Here is a 16,559-nt window from a genome sequence, read left to right as displayed (position 1 = left end):
ATTAAGTGTCTTGTAACCTCACACCCATTGTAGGGGCTGGGACACACCTGGAGTCATTCGTGGCCTTTGGCCCCTGAGCAGGTGACACACCTAAGATGTTGCAAAAAGCCTTCCCGCCTGAATGACATCCCCCCCCCCCCCCCCCCCCGCCCCGCCCCGCCGGGTGCTGGCTGACAGAGATGTTCGGAGGCGTGCACGCTCCCTCGCTCGCGCTCTCTCTCTCCAGGTTGTGTGACTTCTCCATGTGTGGGTGCTTTTGACTGGGGTTGCGGGGGTGGGGGGTGGAGGAGAGTGGGGCACTCAGCGGAACTGGCTCGTTGCCACGTGTGAAGCAACAGGATCGGAAAGCCCATGGGGCAGTTTCTACCCCGTCCCTTGTCCCCCCCCCCCCCCCCCCCCCCCCCCCGGCGCCGACCTGGCCCGCGCGGGACTCATGCCCAACGTCCCTGCCAGCATCCCTCCCAAGGGTTTCTCGCCCCACCTCACCGGTTATTACCTATTTGAATATCTTGGCCTGAGTTGGCCCCTGGCCAGGGGATATACAAGGTGAAACCTTGACCCACAGAGCCAGGGAGCTGGAAGGAACCTGGGTGACTGTCTTCTCCCATCTCTCCGTTTTGTGGGCGAGGAAACGAAATTCCAGAGAGGCGAAGCCACACAGCTCAGATCCCACAGTAAATTAGCGCCAGATTCCGAACAAATCCGGATGCTCAATGCCTCCTGGAGACCAGTCCAGGGTGGACATGTGCCTCGTCCCTTCCAGCGATGGCACGCTTGCCGTCCACGTGCAACCGTGTGAGGGACGTTCTGTGTCGCCAGTCGAGGAAATCCGGGCTCGTGCGTGTGAAGTGACCGGCCCCCAAATCACACCGAGGTTTTGGCAGAGTTGGGACTTGAATCTGGTTCCCCATGTGGACGGGCTGATGGTAGTACAAGTGTCTGAGGCCCTAAGTCCACGGTCTGGGGAAATATGGCGCCTGGATGACTGTAGTGACGTCTGAGCAGGAGGATAGTTTTAACCGATTGTTGGTTCCACCACCGCTGCTCAGTGTGGTGTGGCCTTGGACTTGTCTCTGAGCGGCAGAGACCCAAGGCTGGTCTGGAGCGTCTCTTGGGCCAGTAGGGCACCAGCCCTTTTCCCATCTAGGGCAATGAGCCAGCCATTCATTCATTCATTCATTACAAGTGTTTTATGCTTTATTTATTTTAAAGGGGTTTTTAAATATTTATTTTTGAGAGAATGAGAGAGAGAGAGAGAGCGCGAGTGGGGGAGGCGCAGAAAGAGATTGGGAGACACAGAATCCGAAGCAGGCTCCAGACTCTGAGCTGTCAGCACAGAGCCCGACGTGGGGCTCGAACCCACGAACCGCGAGACTGTGACCTGAGCTGAAGTTGGATGCTTAACCGACTGAGCCACCCAGGTGCCCCGCTTTATTTATTTATTTATTTTTAAATTTAACAAGTCAGTTAACATATAGTGTATAATAATTTCAGGAATAGAATTTAGCGATTGATCACTTACACGTAACACCCAGTACTCGTCCCAACAAGTGTTCCCCTTAATGCCCCATCACTCCTTTAGTCCTTCCCGCCCCATCCCACACCCCGCCAGCAACACTCAGTTTGTTCTCTGTATTTAAGTTTCTTATGTTTTGTCCCCCTCCCTGTTTTTATATTATTTTGGCTTCCCTTCCCTTACGTTCATCTGTTTTGTATCTTAAATTCCACACGTGAGTGAAATCACATGATACTGTCTTTGACTGATGGATTTTACTGAGCATAATACCCTCTAGTTCGATCCATGTTGTTGCAAATGGCAAGATTTCATTCTTCTTCATCGCCAAGTAATATTCCATTGCATACGTGTACCACATCTTTTTATTCATTCATCCGTCGATGGACACTTGGGTTCTTTCCATACTTTGGCTGTTGTCACTAGTGCTGCTTTAAACATTGGGGTGCATGTTAGGGCAGCGGGCTTCAGAATTGGAAGTTTGGAGTGAAGTGGCTATGACCTTAGAACAGGTGGCTTCAAGGGACAGGCTGCAAAGACCTAGGCAGGTGCCTCCCTTTTCAAAAGAACTTCCACAGTCAGATAATGAGGGGCCGATGGGCCGTCCTGCACAGGCTTTCCCTGGGCTGGAATCCTCTATATGCCAGTCTAAACATCTGGCCCCAGGTTTTGAATTGCCTTGCCGGGCACTCAGGTGATGAACAGGAAAGAGCGCTGCACAAGAGTGCTGCTGGGTGTGACGTGTTGGAGGGAGGATTACTCAACCCTGCCGGCTCAGCTCTGGGCCCAGCTTCCAGGTGGGTCTGGGAGCCCGAGGAGAGACAGGGATGTTGTGATACCTGGGGAAGAGGCTTGCAGAATCTACAGGGGGAGGCACAGAGGCTGGAGTGAGCAGGGAGCCCACACCTCCCAGGGCCCAGGCAGGGGGCTACCACTGGACACCCCCCATTCGTCCAGGGGCAGCCTTAGCTCCCCACTCGACCTCTTCTTCCTTCCTTCCTTCCTTCCCTCCCCTCCTTCCTTCCTTCCCTCCCCTCCTTCCTCCCTCCCTCCCTCCCTGCCTTCCTGCCTTCCTTCCCTCTTTCCCTCTTTCTCTCCTGCCTTCCTTCCCTCTTCCTTCATTTTCCCCCAGGACATTTTTATTTGGATATGCAATTTTTAGGACAATGTATTAATTTGCCAGTTGTTCTGATGGCACATTCGACCTTCGTATCGGCAACCATCCATTCATCCATCCAACACTTATTTTCTGTGGTGGTAAAGAGCACTGTGGTTCGATCTGTAGTTGGAAAAAATACATAGCTTGTACCTTGCGAAGCTCAGTCTGCCCACGCCCTGCACGCCTGCTATGCAAGCAGGAGCTTCTGAGGGCAGCAGGCCTTCCAGATCCTTTCTGCTCCAGGTGTGTCTGTGGAGCCACCAGCATCCATGCATCACCTGGGAGATTGTTAGAGAGGCAGAACCCCCACCCCACCTCCCCCTTGCCCCGACAGACCTACGGACTCAGGATCTGTATGACAAGATCCCTGGGAGATTCGTATGTACCTTGAAGTTTCAGAAATGCTGTTCCCGATCTCTTCCCACGCTTGGGAGTGGGTAGAGGCTGTTATTTCTGGAGTGAGCTGAATTTAGAGACTGGAGCTTGCCATCGATGAACCTCTGGGGTTCCTTCCAGCCAGCAGAGCCTATGGTTCTTTCCTCTGAGCCCGAGTAATTTGAGCTCGGTTTCAGCGACAGACCCTTCTGTTGGGACCTCTCCCGGGAAGTTCTGTGGACAAGGACGCAGACCTTGGGTATGTGCCAGCAACGGCCCATAGCATCCGAGCCAAGTGGCTCTGAAATGAGGCGGATGGGGGAGGCAGTGTGTGTCTGTGGGGACAGAAGGGACGCCTTGGCTCACCGTGAGGTGTGCAAGTGTGGCTCTCTGTGGATTCGCTCACTTTTGGGAGAGGATTTTCACTGCTAACCAACCCTTCTCCCAGACATGGTTTAGGCCCCAACGCTGTGGAACGAAGCCTCACGTGTCTGCACCAAAGAGGAACCGGGGACATCGAGAATCCCTAACTGTGGCTGATCTGTTCGGGTGGGAGCTGACCTTGTCTTGTGGTCCTTGCTGGGATCAATCCCCCTCAGGCTGAGGGTAGGGAGTGGGGGCAGACAGGAGTATCTGACAGAACAACAGGGCACGTTTGGTTCAATAAAGCCGCGGAAGTAAAACATCGCTAATATGTAACGTGTTCCTGTGTGCCAGGCTTTTATGCCTGTGTAAAGAAATTTCATTACCTTATTCAGACCTCAGGGCCACCCTAGGATGTGGGTGCTTGCGTTACCTCCGTTTTATAAAGGGGGAGGGGTGCCTGGGTGGCTCAGTCAGAAGTGTCCAACTTCGGCCCAGGTCATGATCTCACAGTTCACAGGTTCAAGCCCCGCATCAGGCCTTGTGCTGACAGCTCAGAGCCTGGACTTGCTTCAGGTTCTGTGTCTTCCTCGCTCTCTGCCCTTCCTGCGCTTGTGCTCTGTTTTGCTCTCAAACATTAAAAAAATCTTTACAAAGGGGGAAACTGAGGCCCAGAGAGGGCTGTGCCCCAGGCTTATGTCACCTAGGACACCTGGGCCTTTTCCACTTTTTCATGCATGGTTGGGTCCTGCATGGGCCGTGGAGAGGGTCTGCAAGGGCCTCGGCAGTTCTCCAGGGCCCTTGAAAAGCCACTCACGCCCCCGTTGCCCCAGAACTCTGGGCCATCCCTGGGGACAGTTTCCACATTGCCCATGTATTTGAAATCGGTCTCAGAAAAATACCTTGCCGTTCGGCCTTCTCCCCACAAATTAGGCAAAGAATGAATTTCCCATTATTGCTGAGTCCAGCCTTTCTTTTCAGGTGTCTCTAGAAGATGCTCTGAACTTTACCCTGGAGCTGCTTGTGGTTGAAAGAAATAGGGAGGCTGATGGGGTGGGGGACATTGCGTTTCATCCTAACTGCTATGCATCTGAGACCATGAACATATAGGACTTGCATGATTTTTTTTTAAGACCATGGTTAGAAATTAAATTGTATAGATGAAAACTTTACTACATTTGTATTCCCAGCTTGTACACGGAATAATCACCATGTATGGTGTTACATCTTTTTAAAATCTTTTCTTTGTTGAATGTTTATTTTTGAAGGAGAGAGAGAGAGAGAGACAGCGAGTGAGCAGGGGAGGAGGAGAGAGAAAGGGAGACACAGAATCCAAGGAGGGCTCCAAGCTCCTAGCTGTCAGCACAGAGCCCGACCTGGGGCTTGAACCCCCAAACCGGAAGATCATGACCTGAGCCGAAGCTGGGAGCTTAACCGACTGAGCCACCCAGGAGCCCCTTGTGGGCGTTACATCTTAACTTTAATGGCTCTGTCACTTTCCAGCTATGTCACCTTCAGCACGTTATTTAACCCCTCTCTGTCTCACTGGATTTCCAAATCTCTGAAGTGGGTGGCAATAAATAAGCCCCACCTTCTGGGGCGGCTGTGAGGGTTAAGTGACTCAACATCGAGACAGTGCTTACGGCAGGATGCGGCACACAGTAGGTGCCATGGAAATACTGCCGGTGAAGGAAAATGAGGATGATTTCAGTTGTGGGTTAATGAATCGTCATCCTTAGAATGTGTTTTTTGATTACCGTGGGCCTTGTATTCTGTGCACGTCGTTCATTCTTTAAAGCTTCATGAACAGTACGTGTTGGTAACTCACGTTCCAGCCACATCTTTTGCCAGTTGTGTGGGTGAGGGAGGGACCCTTACCCCTTTTGAGTCTCTTCACGGTCTGCCCTGCAAGGTGGCTGGGAACACCGGGGAGCAACGCGGGTGGGGAACTTGGGGGAGCAACATGGGTCGGGAGGCTCCGCCCACCCCTGAGCGCAGGCAGGAGAGGTAAGTGACGAGCTTGAGTAAAGGCCTTGTGAATTTCAAGGACCCGGATGTAGATCCCTCCGCCCCGCTCGGGGAAGGGCTGGACTGTCCCGCAGCTGCGCCCCCTCTCGGTTCTGAGAGCTTCGCTGGGCTTTGTTCATGCTGTGCTGGGCTCCTTCTCTGGGCTCGTTCTGCACCTCACTGCCTCTGTGAACCAGGCGGAGGCTTCACAGGACAACACCCCCGATTCCCTGTGGCCCAGCTGCTTAAGGGTGCCGTCTAGAAGCCCTGAATCACAACATGATCCAGCTTTGACTTTCTGCAGAGGTACGTTGGCAAAGGCTTGTTCGTGTGATCAGGACAGGTGCTCCCAGTTCACCCAGGGAGCCGGCTCGTGGCTCATGCGAGATTGGCCCCACAGTTGCAGAGGGTATTCTGGAATGTAGAAACCGTGGACCTAGAAAGGAGGCAGGCGGAGTACTTGTGGTGTCTTACCTGGCATTGTTGAGGGAAACTATCACCTGTGTTTCCCGGTACAGAGCTTTGTAGTAACCAAGCTTTTTCTTACGTGACCTTCAAAACGACCTTGTGCAGTTGATCAGAGAACTGAGGCTCAGAGAAGCGGAGTGACTTGGCCGGGGCCACTAAGACGTCCACCTGGAACTGACCCGTCCCAAACCCCTTCACATGGTACTTTCTTCTTCTGCCTTTTGTTGACAACCTGGCAGGATAGCTTTTTGCTGGGTTGGATAGTGTCCTCTAGGAATTCATGTTCACCTGCGTGCTCAGAATGCGACCTTATTGGGAAGCAGGGTCCGCGTAGGTAGATGTTGTTAGTTAAGATTAGGTCATGTTGGAGAAGGATGGGCCTTGAATCCAACACGATTCATTAGAAGAGACAGGGATGGACATGCAGAGGAAAGAAGATGTGAAGATGGAGGGATTGGGGGAAGACTGATATGGGGGGGGGGTGGGCAGAGATGGGGAGGTGCAGCCACAGTGGAGGAACACCTGGGGCCACCGGAAGCTGGAGGAGTCAAGGAAGGATCCTCCCCTAGAGGCTTCAGAGGGAGCCTGGCCCTGCCAGCATCTTAATTTCAGACCTCCAGCCTCCAGAACTATGTAACCCTAGGTCTCTATCGATTAAGCCACCTCATTTGTGGGCCTTTGTCACTGTCGCGCCAGGAAAGGAACACAGCGGCAGCTCCCAGGTCTTTTTCTTCTCTGTGTTCTTCCTCTTTGCTCTAGAGTTGCCCTGTGTCCTTGAGGATTATACACACAGAACAGCTAAGTCCTGGCAGCTCGTGTCCTCTGTGGACAGGAGTTTTGATCCTTGACCTAGATTACGTTTATTGCAGCAAATTCACTTGTCTACTCCTATTTAGCTCTGGTTTTTTTTTTTTTTTTGCCCCAATGTAACTTGTACCTTGCCAGCTACACCAAGCGTCCTGCATCCGGGTGAGATGATGTCTGGGGGAGGGGGTAGGCAATGTGGCCATTGCGCATTGGGAGCGGGCTTTTTTTTCTCGCAGCCAGGGACTGGTGGTCTCAGGCTGGAGGCTTGGGGCTGTGCTGGCTCTTGCTCTTGGCCTTCAAGTCCAGGCTGGACCGGTACTGGCTGGCTGTTTGTCTGGGGTCCTGGGCTGGTTTCTCCTGAGGTAGGCCTGCTGGGGGGGTGGGAGGGGGGGAGGCCCTCCTGGGCGGGGGAGGCCCTCCTGGGCGGGGGAGGCCCTCCTGGGTGGGGGGAGGCTCTGAGCTTGCTCACACTGCCACGTAAAGGGAAATATTGAGCAGGGAAGTGACCCCCCTGCCCCCTCAAAAGGCACTTCCTCCACCAAAGCCATTGAGCCAGATGGTTGGAGCTGGTTGAGTCCTATCCTCTGCCTGTGGACGGCCTTTTTTATGCTGGGACTTCTGCTGCTAGTCCTTGTGCTGAAGGTGGGCGGGGAGGGAAGGGGGGGGCAAGCGAGGGGCGATGGAGATGGGGTGGTGACCAGTTCGAGTCCCAGCTTAGTGACCTTGTACAACAGCCTTAAGTACTTAGGGACCCTGCGCAGCACTTCCTAGGAGGGGCCGCGTGTATCTTTATACCTGCAGCCCCAGTTTGGCACGTGCACACGAAAGGTGCTTAAACGCTGCTTGGGTAAAAGTAACTTAAGACACAACTCCTGCCATAGGGGAAGATGATTCTGGCAGCCGCACAGGGCAGAGGAGGGAGGTGGGGAAGAATTGGTCGTAGTAGCTGAGGTGAAAGATGGACAAAGCCTCAATCACTGCTTGGTCCACAGGGCCAGGGAGGATGGAGAAAAGGAGGAGACCTGTTCTCTCTGGCTTTGCACTTCGCGTTTTGCCCTGTGCTGCCTGCAGTGGGCACCGTGGCTGCTGTCGTCCTGAGAGCCTTGCAGGCTCCGTCTTCCGGTTCCCGTGATGGCTGCAGAACGGAGGTGACTGGCCTAACAGCCCACAGCCCGTACCGGGCGGGCCGGCCTGGGACCCAAGCTGGTGCAGGATGCTGGCGCAGGACCAGAAGGGCCCCCTGGGGGAGGGGTCGGGGGTGGCTGAGGCTTCTGTGTGGCTGCCGGTGTGGATGGGGGTCCATTAACAAGTGAGTTCGTTGGGTTGACCCAGTTGGAAGCAGGAATGCTTTTAGATTGCCTTTGTCCGGGCTTTGGCAGGTCCCCCACTCCATCATTTATCGATGGTGCTGGTGCCTCTCCCTTGACTGAGTGCTTTTGGCCACAGAGCGATGCTTGGGGGAGAGGTTGCTCGGCTCCTTGAGGCTCCCTGGCCTCCCTGGGGTTGCAGGTGCCGCCACGGTGCCTCCAGTGCTCACTCCCTCACCTGGGGTCCCTACTTCTCCAAGTAGGCTTCGTGTCTCGCATGGAATGCCATCAGTGAGCAGACTTCATGAGGTTCACCATGCAGACATGGTCCTGGATGTTCCCCACGCCATCTCCCCGGGCCCTCATCCTCTCCCTGCCTGGTGCCCTGAACCAAAGTTCTTGAGCTTGGAAGTCTCTGGCCTGGACCATCCCTTGACCTCATTCCTGGCTCTGTGAATCTCTGATTCATCAGACATTGACTGAGAACCTACAGTGTGTTGGGCACTGGGGACACTCAGATGAAGTGCCTTCCCTGCCTCCACATCTCTTGACCAGGGTGGAGAGGTGGGTGGCGAGTGACTGGGTGGGTGGGGGTGACCTGGCCCAGACCTCGCCCTCTGATCCGCAGGAAGATGCTGTACTGAAAGAACAAACAGAGCCCGAGGTCGGGGCACTCTCCGTGGAGGAGGTAACATTTGAGTTGAGCTTATGAGGCTGAACAAGGACTTGCTAAGTGAAAGAGTCCGGGCTCTAAGGGGGAAAAGAACATTCACAGTCCAGAGAGGAGGCTGTATGTGTTTGGGGAACCAGCTATTAATTCCACAAATATTTACTGAGCACCTGCTCCACGCCAGCCTCGTGCTGGGAACATAAATCCTCCATAGCCCCGATTATGAGAAATTTACAAGACATCTTCTTTGGCGGGGCCTTTACACAAAATGAGGAATTTGGACGCAGACCTTTTGTATACACTAGAAGTTCTCAAACTAGGGTTTTTGAGCCCTGGAATTATGCAAGATGATCCACTGGGAGAGGAGGAAAAAAATCGAAGCCTCTATTTATAAGCATTTTTTTAAAAAAAAGAATTGGAGCTTCTCGAATATTTACTGTACGGGTTGACCCTGGTGCCTGTACTTAGCCCCTATGCCATGCATGTTGCCTGCGTCAGGGAGGGTCGGAGGGAAATGGGGTGAGGGGTTCCATGAAATCGCCAGGGGCTCCTTGCCGTCCTCCCTCACTGTTAGCACATTGTAACATATTTACATCTGTTCCTGCAGTGGATTTATGGGTGCTCTTATCTGACTTTAACTAGCTGACCCTCACACAATGGACAAGGTCTCAACAAGTTTCCTGGAAAGACACTGGGGGCTGGAGAGAGGGTGGGTCACCCAAGCGCAAGCGGGACAGCAAGAACTTGGCAAGGCTGTTGCTCCCTCCCCCACCCCAGCCTGCTCTCAAAGGGCCCCTTGTCCTCTTTCCATCCTGAGTTAAAAGTGGTAACAATCCAATTGTAACCAGTGGAAGCCAGACCAGAAATAGTCAAAATTACCAAGGTAATTGGCAACATAGATTCAAATCTCCTGATGTCAGTAATATTCTTTCCCTAAAGGTTTGTGGTCTTTTAGATATTGTGGGGGGATGATGGCACATGTAAGTGCATAGACACATAGATAAAAATACACCCGTTAGGGATGGATTACCAGCATCTGTTTGATTAGACACAGCAGTCAAAGTAGTTTGGGCATCCTGGCTCTAGGCAGTAAGGAGCCACTGGAAGCTGTTGAAGCAGGACAAGGACTTGTTTGGTTAATTTCGGAAGCCCTTCCCTGGCAGTGGTGGAATGAGAGACTGGGGAAGGGAGAATAAGAAGGGCTTCTGCAGAAGTCCAGGTGAGCGAGGATGAGGTCCTGAACCCAGGTGAAGGGGACAGGAGAGGAGAGGGAAATTTTACACGTGAACTGGACTCGGTGACTAATAAGTTTGGAAAACACGGCAGGGGGAGGATCCAGGGTGAGCCCCGGCTCTCTGAGTGACTGTGGGCGGATAGTGGTACCGATGACCAAGGTGGCAGATGGCAGTGAGGGGTGAGTGTGGGGAGGGAGATAAAGAGTCTGGATTCGAGCAGGTTGAGTCAGAGATGCCCGTGAGAGCGGTGGGTGGAGCTATCCTGCTTGGTCAGGCTTCTGGGGGTCTTGGGCTGCGGGCACCCCTCGCCCAGGCAGGGCCCAGGGTGAGTGAGTGCTTGAAGGAAATGCAATGAGTTCAAACGTGATGAGTTCATAAGGCAGTACTGGTGTCTCCTGTCCAGTCTCTAGCCTTCCCAGGGGCCAGACCTTTTCCATATCGTATTTCTGGGAACCACCCAAAGTGTAGGTTCCCCTTGTTTTCTTCCTCTTCGGAGCCGTCTTAGGCTGTGGGCAGGCTCCTACTCATGGGGCTTCAGGCAAAAGTAATTGGGAAAGCCTGATGAGGCTGGGTGTGCCCTTGCTCTCATCTTCTGGTGCGAAGATAAGCAAAGTGAAGGGCAGGGGAGGAGCCTGGTGGGGCAGGAGGGGGCGTGGGTGCCGAGCAGGTGCCAAGGCTGGGATAGGTGTTGGGTCACTGAGGCTCCGGGGGGGGGGGGCGGTGTGTGAATCATTTCTGAGTTGCAATTTCTGGGCTGTCCCCGGTCAGGATGTGCTTGTCTGAGGGTCCACCCGGGGCTTGACACAGAGAAGGCTAGTGGTTTTGTTGGTGACGCCTCTGAGGACGGCATGTGGAACTACCAGCTTGGCCCTCTGGTGGGATCCCGGGCTCTGTGTGTTTGGGGGACAGGGTGTGTGATGTGGACGGGAGGCTCGTGGTTGTCTTCTTCCGTTTTAGTATTTTCCTGTGGCAGGGAAAAGAAGAGAAGAACAGATTGGGGGGGGGGAAGCAAGAGAATGAAGCAGAGTTAGGAATGAAGGAAGAAAAATGAAGAGGAGAGAGGAAGAGAAACAGAAAACAGGAAGGAGAGAAGAAAGGTATCTAGGAAATTCCTTCCCCGCTGAAAGAAATGGAAAGATCAGGATTGAGATGGGAAGTGAGGGCCATGGACAGGAAAACAGAAGGCGATGAGAAGGCAGAAGCGCAGAGATGTGGACGAGACAGAGGGCGAGGGGGGGGGGGCGGTGCGGAGGGAGGGAGGGATGGAGAGAGGCCTGCTTGGATAAAGCGCTTGGCCCCGCCTTCCTTCTCCCCCCACCATCTGCCCACTTCTCAGTTGCAGAATCAAAGGGGCCAGAGCCCCAGCCAGCTGCCCGGTCTCCATTCCCGACCCCCCAGCTGGGCCGCAGGAAGGGGTCAGAGGCGGTGTCACCATTGCTTCTGCTGGGCAGGGGGCCCTCAGGCAGGGTCTGGAGAGGAGCCAGGCTGACCCGTGGTCCCGGCCCCTGGGAACCAAAGGGGTGTCTGCCTTCATGCAGTAGTCCTTCCTGGCTGCTTCTCTCGACTTGCTTTTCCCTGCGATGGAACAGAACCGTGAGCCCGCGTGCCGGGTGGTCACTAAGGACCTTACAGTGCAGAGCGGGAAGACTGGGTCATAATAAACCGGGGCCGAGGCAGTGCGTGGGGTGAAGCCCTTCGTAACCGTCACACCCTGTGCGTGGCAAGCGGCACACGCTTGCACCCCGGCAGCCGGGCCGTGGGCTGCAAAAGCGGTGAAGCCTCTGAATACTGAGGGCTGGTTTTCTGAAGCCAACTCATAATGGGAAGAGAAATGCCATCTCAGAGGCCTGGGGAGCAGGGGCCTACTCTGGCTTGAGTCGGTGACACACGTCTAGACAGAGAAGGCGTCGTCACAGGGGGGATCCCGGGTGCACAGGAAATAAGCTGTATGGCTCTGAACAAACCCAGGTCAGAGGACAGGGCCTGGGAGTGGGGGATGCTGGTAGGTTCCTGATGGAGAGGAACTGTGCGGGGGCTGTGGGGCCTTTTCAGAGAGAAAATTTCCCTCACACGTTCCCCCCCCCCCCACCCCCTTCCCTTGATCTGATTGTGTGTTCATTTGGTGCCCAGTTACTGATTTGGCTTCCATGGGACCCTGATGCCAGGAAGGAGGTCACCTGAGGTGGGGACTCATCCCGCTGGTCCCTGGAGTAACTATTTTAAAAAATCAATACGTTGGCATAACCGCAGCAAGAAATGCTACGTGTCGAGTGAGAACTTCCCAGACTCTGCTGAACGTGTTGCGTGAATGTGGCACCCGGCGTTGCCAACGGTCTCACCAGGCGGGCGTTCCTTCCTCCGCCTCGTAGATGGGAAGCCGGGCTCGGGTCCGGGGTTTGCGGCAAGGCTCTGGAGGCCAAGAGCCTGGTCTCTCCACCCTTCTCTTCTCGGAGGGGGTGGGGGCGATGCTGGGCTCGGAGCCCGGGCCCAAGTACAGCCTGAGTCACCCCCACTGGACGTGGGCGGTGTGCGTCTGCCCCTGAGAAGGCGGTGTGAGGAGCCCCGGGTCTGGACAAGCGGGGCTCGGGCCACGTGCTGGCACCGGCCAGTGCCTCAGGGGGGGGGGGGGCGTCTCTGGGAGGCTCTGCTGGCCCGGGGGCCTCCCCGCTGGACTCCCCCAAACCTCCAGCCAGGACCGCTGCACCTGCAGGACACGGGGCTGGATTTGTAGCGTGGAGGTGCTCGCTCCGTCCCTCGTTCTGGGATCAGTAAGGGAAGATGAAGGTCCGGCGGGAGTGTCAGCCTAGGGATCCAAAGAATGAGGGCAGCCGAGCAGGAGGGGAGGTGATGTGAGGGCCGGTGTCTGGCTGAAAGGAGATTTGGAAGCCAGATTGGAACCAGCATTCCAGGGGACCGGGAGCTGGCAGGGAACCAGAGGAAGAGAGGGGAGAAGGGGATTTGCTAGAGGTGAAGAAAAGAGGGACCCTCTGTAGGCCCGGGGGTGGGGCTCCAGCCAGCCAATGGCAGCTGCTTTTGCCCCACCTGGGACCCAGGGGCACAGAGGACCCTAAGCTTGGGAGGGAAGTGAGGCAGCCACCTCTGGGTCTCCACCACGAATGCTTCCTGGGGCTGCCGGCTCCCTGTCCAGAGTCCGCCGGCAGCTGGGGAAGGTAGACTGGTGGCAGCTTTGGCTGCTGCCCAACCCTGACTCATGCCTTCCAGAGCCACCACATCTTATTTTAACATTTCCCAGGGCTGTCATCGGCACCAGGAGTTAATTGCAAGAGGGCTGTGGGGGAAGTGGGAGAGGGTGTTCGCACTCGGAGCACGGAAAGGGGCTGGGACTCCTGTTGCTGGAGGAAAGCCTCAGCCTCCCTCCGCCTCCCTGCTCTGCAGGGCGGTCAGGAGAGGAGATGTCTGGGCTCTGGGTGCAGACTCTAGGCAGGCTCCCCGGGGAGAGGCACCGGAGTGGACAGACAAGGTCCTGGCTGCGTTTGCCCCTCGTCCCACAGAGGCGGGCATGCAGACGCGGCTCCCAGGCTCGGGGTGCAGAGATAAAATGCCAATCGCATTTTTCTCCACCTTCTGGGCCTGCAGGGTTTTCGCTTGCTTCATGGGGCTGGTATTCCCCTTCCGCTTTCCCTGCCAGACAGGGAGTGGGGCGGGAGGGGGGCGGGCACTGATCATCTTACCCAGCAGGGGCTGAGCACCTCCCCCTGGGCCCCCAAATCCAGAGGCTCCCAACGACACTCCAAGGTTTCGTCTGGGCCCGAAGTGAGTGGGGCCATCCAGACTGCTTTTCCAGGCAGAGCAGCCAAGGAATAGAGCTAGAACTACATCTAGAAGGCCCGGGGACTGGGGCATCCCGATGGGCCCCGGTGCACCCAAAGGCCCATCATTTTGCTTGTCCTGGGAATGGAACTCCTATTTTTATGTTTCCTTCCTTCCTTCCTTCCTTCCTTCCTTCCTTCCTTCCTTCCTTCCTTCCTTCCTTCCTTCCTTCCTATGTTTGTTTATTCTTGAGAGAGACAGAGCATGAGCTGGGGAGCAGCAGAGAGAGAGAGAGGGTGACACAGAATCTGAAGCAGGCTCCCAGCTGTCAGCACAGAGCCCGACGCGGGGCTCGAACTCACGAACCAAGAGATCATGACCTGAGCTGAAGTCGGACACTTCGCCGACGGAGCCACCCAGATGCCCCTTTTATATTTTCATCACTGGGGGCAAACGTTTGTGCAGTGCTTGGCAGCTGGCAAAATTCTTCCACAGGTTTTCTGATTTAAGCCTTAAAGCGCTCCGTGAGGTGGGCCTTCTAAGGCCACTCGTTGAAGCAGATGAGGGAGGTGATGCCCCAGTAAGTACCAGAGCCAGGACCCAAACCAGTCTGAGGGCTTGGTGCTGGGAGGGCCCTGCCTCTGAGATAAGGACCTGGCCCCGTGAGAGCAGCCTCACCCCAACGATGCCTGGGCCTCTGGCGACATGTCTGTTCAAATTGTAAAGTGCCTCCTTATTTTGACCTCTCCTGCTTCCCTAGAGTTACCAGCGAAACCTCAGAAGCACAGTTCTCTGCTCTATGGACAGGGAAGTTGGGGGGGGCGGGGAAATACTCTGAAGTCATTAGTACCTCTTCTGCAGAAGGGCGTCCACACCCCGTTTCTTCCCCAAGTCCCTAAGTCTGGGCTCATGGTCAGATTCCAGAGCCTTCTCGCCCGGAGGCAGAACACACACTGTACTCCTGTCCTGGAGTCTGAGGTGGACCCAGCCCTACCCCTACCCCAGCTCTTGGCTCCCCAACTTTCTCTCTCTCTGTTTTTAAAAGTTTTATTTATTTATTTTGAGAGAGAGCAGGGGAGGGGCAGGAAGAGGGAGAGAGAGAGAATCCCCACTCTTGGCTCCTCAACTCTGTCCATTTTTTCCCCCCCAAGTTTTATTTATCTGTTTCTTTAGAGAGCAGGGGAGGGGCAGATGGAGGGGGAGACAGAATCCCAAGCAGGCTCCGCACTGTCAGCACAGAGTCCAACATGGGGCTCGAACCCACGAACCAAGAGATCATGCCCTGAGCTGAGATCAAGAGTCAGACGCTTAACTGACTGATCCACCCAGGCATCCCTCCCCGACTCTCTTTAATAGACATGCCTATACCCGAGTTTCCTCAATGTGTGAGTTTTTTCACGTTCTTGCAAGTGGGTTTCTGGTTTGGTCCCTATTTCAAGCTCTTCTTCCAGGATTCTGCACTCATGCCACTTTGGTCCCTGACCCTTGCCTCTCACCCACACATTGGGCACCCCTTCCTGAGGTCTCTCGTTTCTCCTTGTGCCCATGTCATGGCTGCCAGACCCTGCCCACATGTGCCTAGGCCTGCGTCACCTCCTCCATGGGTCCCTTTCTAGCCCTGGCCCTGGGGTGAACACTAAACCTGACATTGGGCTAGGAAGAGAAAGAGACCTGAATGGAAGGAGGGGAAGACCTAGGAAAGGGGGCAGTGGACCACCACCCTGGGGGCTACAGGGAAGCCCTGAGAGGGACCTGGCAGAAGGGAGCCCAGGAGGGTGGCCCCTCTGCTTCTGGGGCCCTCCTCTCTTGGCCTCCAGTGTAACAGCCCCCATAGCAGAGTGGCTGGCCCCCCAGGGCACGGGTGCCTGAGATATTTTTAAAAACCATTACAACAGTTCTAACTGGGGAGAACCAGCCTCCAGCTAGGCCATAGGGTCAATAGCGTTTAATCTCCTGCCTGTGATCTTTCCGCTCTTGTGGCCAGCTGTCAAACGATCAGCTTGGATCAGCTGAAGACGGAAATGTAATTATTTATTTTGAAGCCGTTCGTGTTTAATTCCACAAAAATTGCGCCACAGAGCGGAGGTTATGGGGGATTACTGGAAAAAGGGAGATCGGAGTGACTTCGGGCCTGATTCACATCTGCCTCCCTTCCAACAGGTTGGCCCCTTGCAAGGGACCATTGGTTTTGATGGATGGCTGTGTGTGTAGGCCTTGCCTTTAAGACATAGATGCTTCAGGTCTCTGTGCCTTGAGCAGTGGGAAGTCGGGCGGGAGGCCTGAGCCCTGTGCTTCGCCAGGGTGAGTGCTCATCTCCTTTTCTGTTCTTAATCATCCTAGTGACGGCATGCCCTCAGACTGCCAGGAGGGCAAGGAGTGGGGGGGAAGTTGGTGCCAAGTGGATTGACTGGAGCGTGTGTGCGTGTGTGCACCCACGTGTGTGTGTATGAGGTTGGATGGGGAGGAGTGGGGTGGAGCGAATCAAGGTTCCATGCAACCCGGATGTGGTTGGGGAGTGATGGGGAGGCCGTTACCTTGGATGGACAATCCAGCTGGACAACAGCAGCTCTTTCTGGAGAGGCATGGGTGGCCCCAGGAGCTTGGTCTGCTGCTGTTTGGGAGTTCTAGGCACGGGGGGTTGGAGCCTGGCTGGTCCTGAGACCTGTGATTGGGATTTCTTGGGGGAGGTGGGGGCCGTAACCTCTCCCCGGCGCGTTCAGTTTAGAAACCCATGGGAAGGGTGTGCCGTCCGGCAGGTATTCCCAGGCCTCTGTCCTCAGGGGCCTCAGTCTGTTCTGAAGTTAGAGTTCTGGCCAGTTGTCCTCTGGCCTTCTGTCCCCGTCATCCAAATTTAAGTGCTAGATGCAGGCTGACCGCAGCTCTC

The 16,559-nt window shown here is 55.1% G+C and overlaps 1 protein-coding gene across 1 annotated transcript in view; it reads left to right on the top strand.

The window, feature by feature from the left end:
• The first annotated feature begins 5,059 nt into the window (after window positions 1-5,059).
• The window catches only part of SMIM35 (small integral membrane protein 35), a 51,052-nt gene continuing 39,552 nt past the window's right edge, over window positions 5,060-16,559 (top strand). Inside the window, exons 1-2 of the mRNA XM_058690424.1 lie at window positions 5,060-5,071; window positions 5,471-5,723. Of these exons, the coding sequence (XP_058546407.1) occupies window positions 5,060-5,071; window positions 5,471-5,723 (265 nt within the window). The remainder of the gene's footprint in view (window positions 5,072-5,470; window positions 5,724-16,559) is intronic.

The sequence above is a fragment of the Neofelis nebulosa genome, chromosome 10 (genome assembly GCF_028018385.1).
Source record: "Neofelis nebulosa isolate mNeoNeb1 chromosome 10, mNeoNeb1.pri, whole genome shotgun sequence".
Classification (NCBI taxonomy): Eukaryota; Metazoa; Chordata; class Mammalia; order Carnivora; family Felidae; genus Neofelis; species Neofelis nebulosa.
Note: the sequence above shows the minus strand (reverse complement) of the source record. Positions and strands in the feature narration are given on the sequence as shown.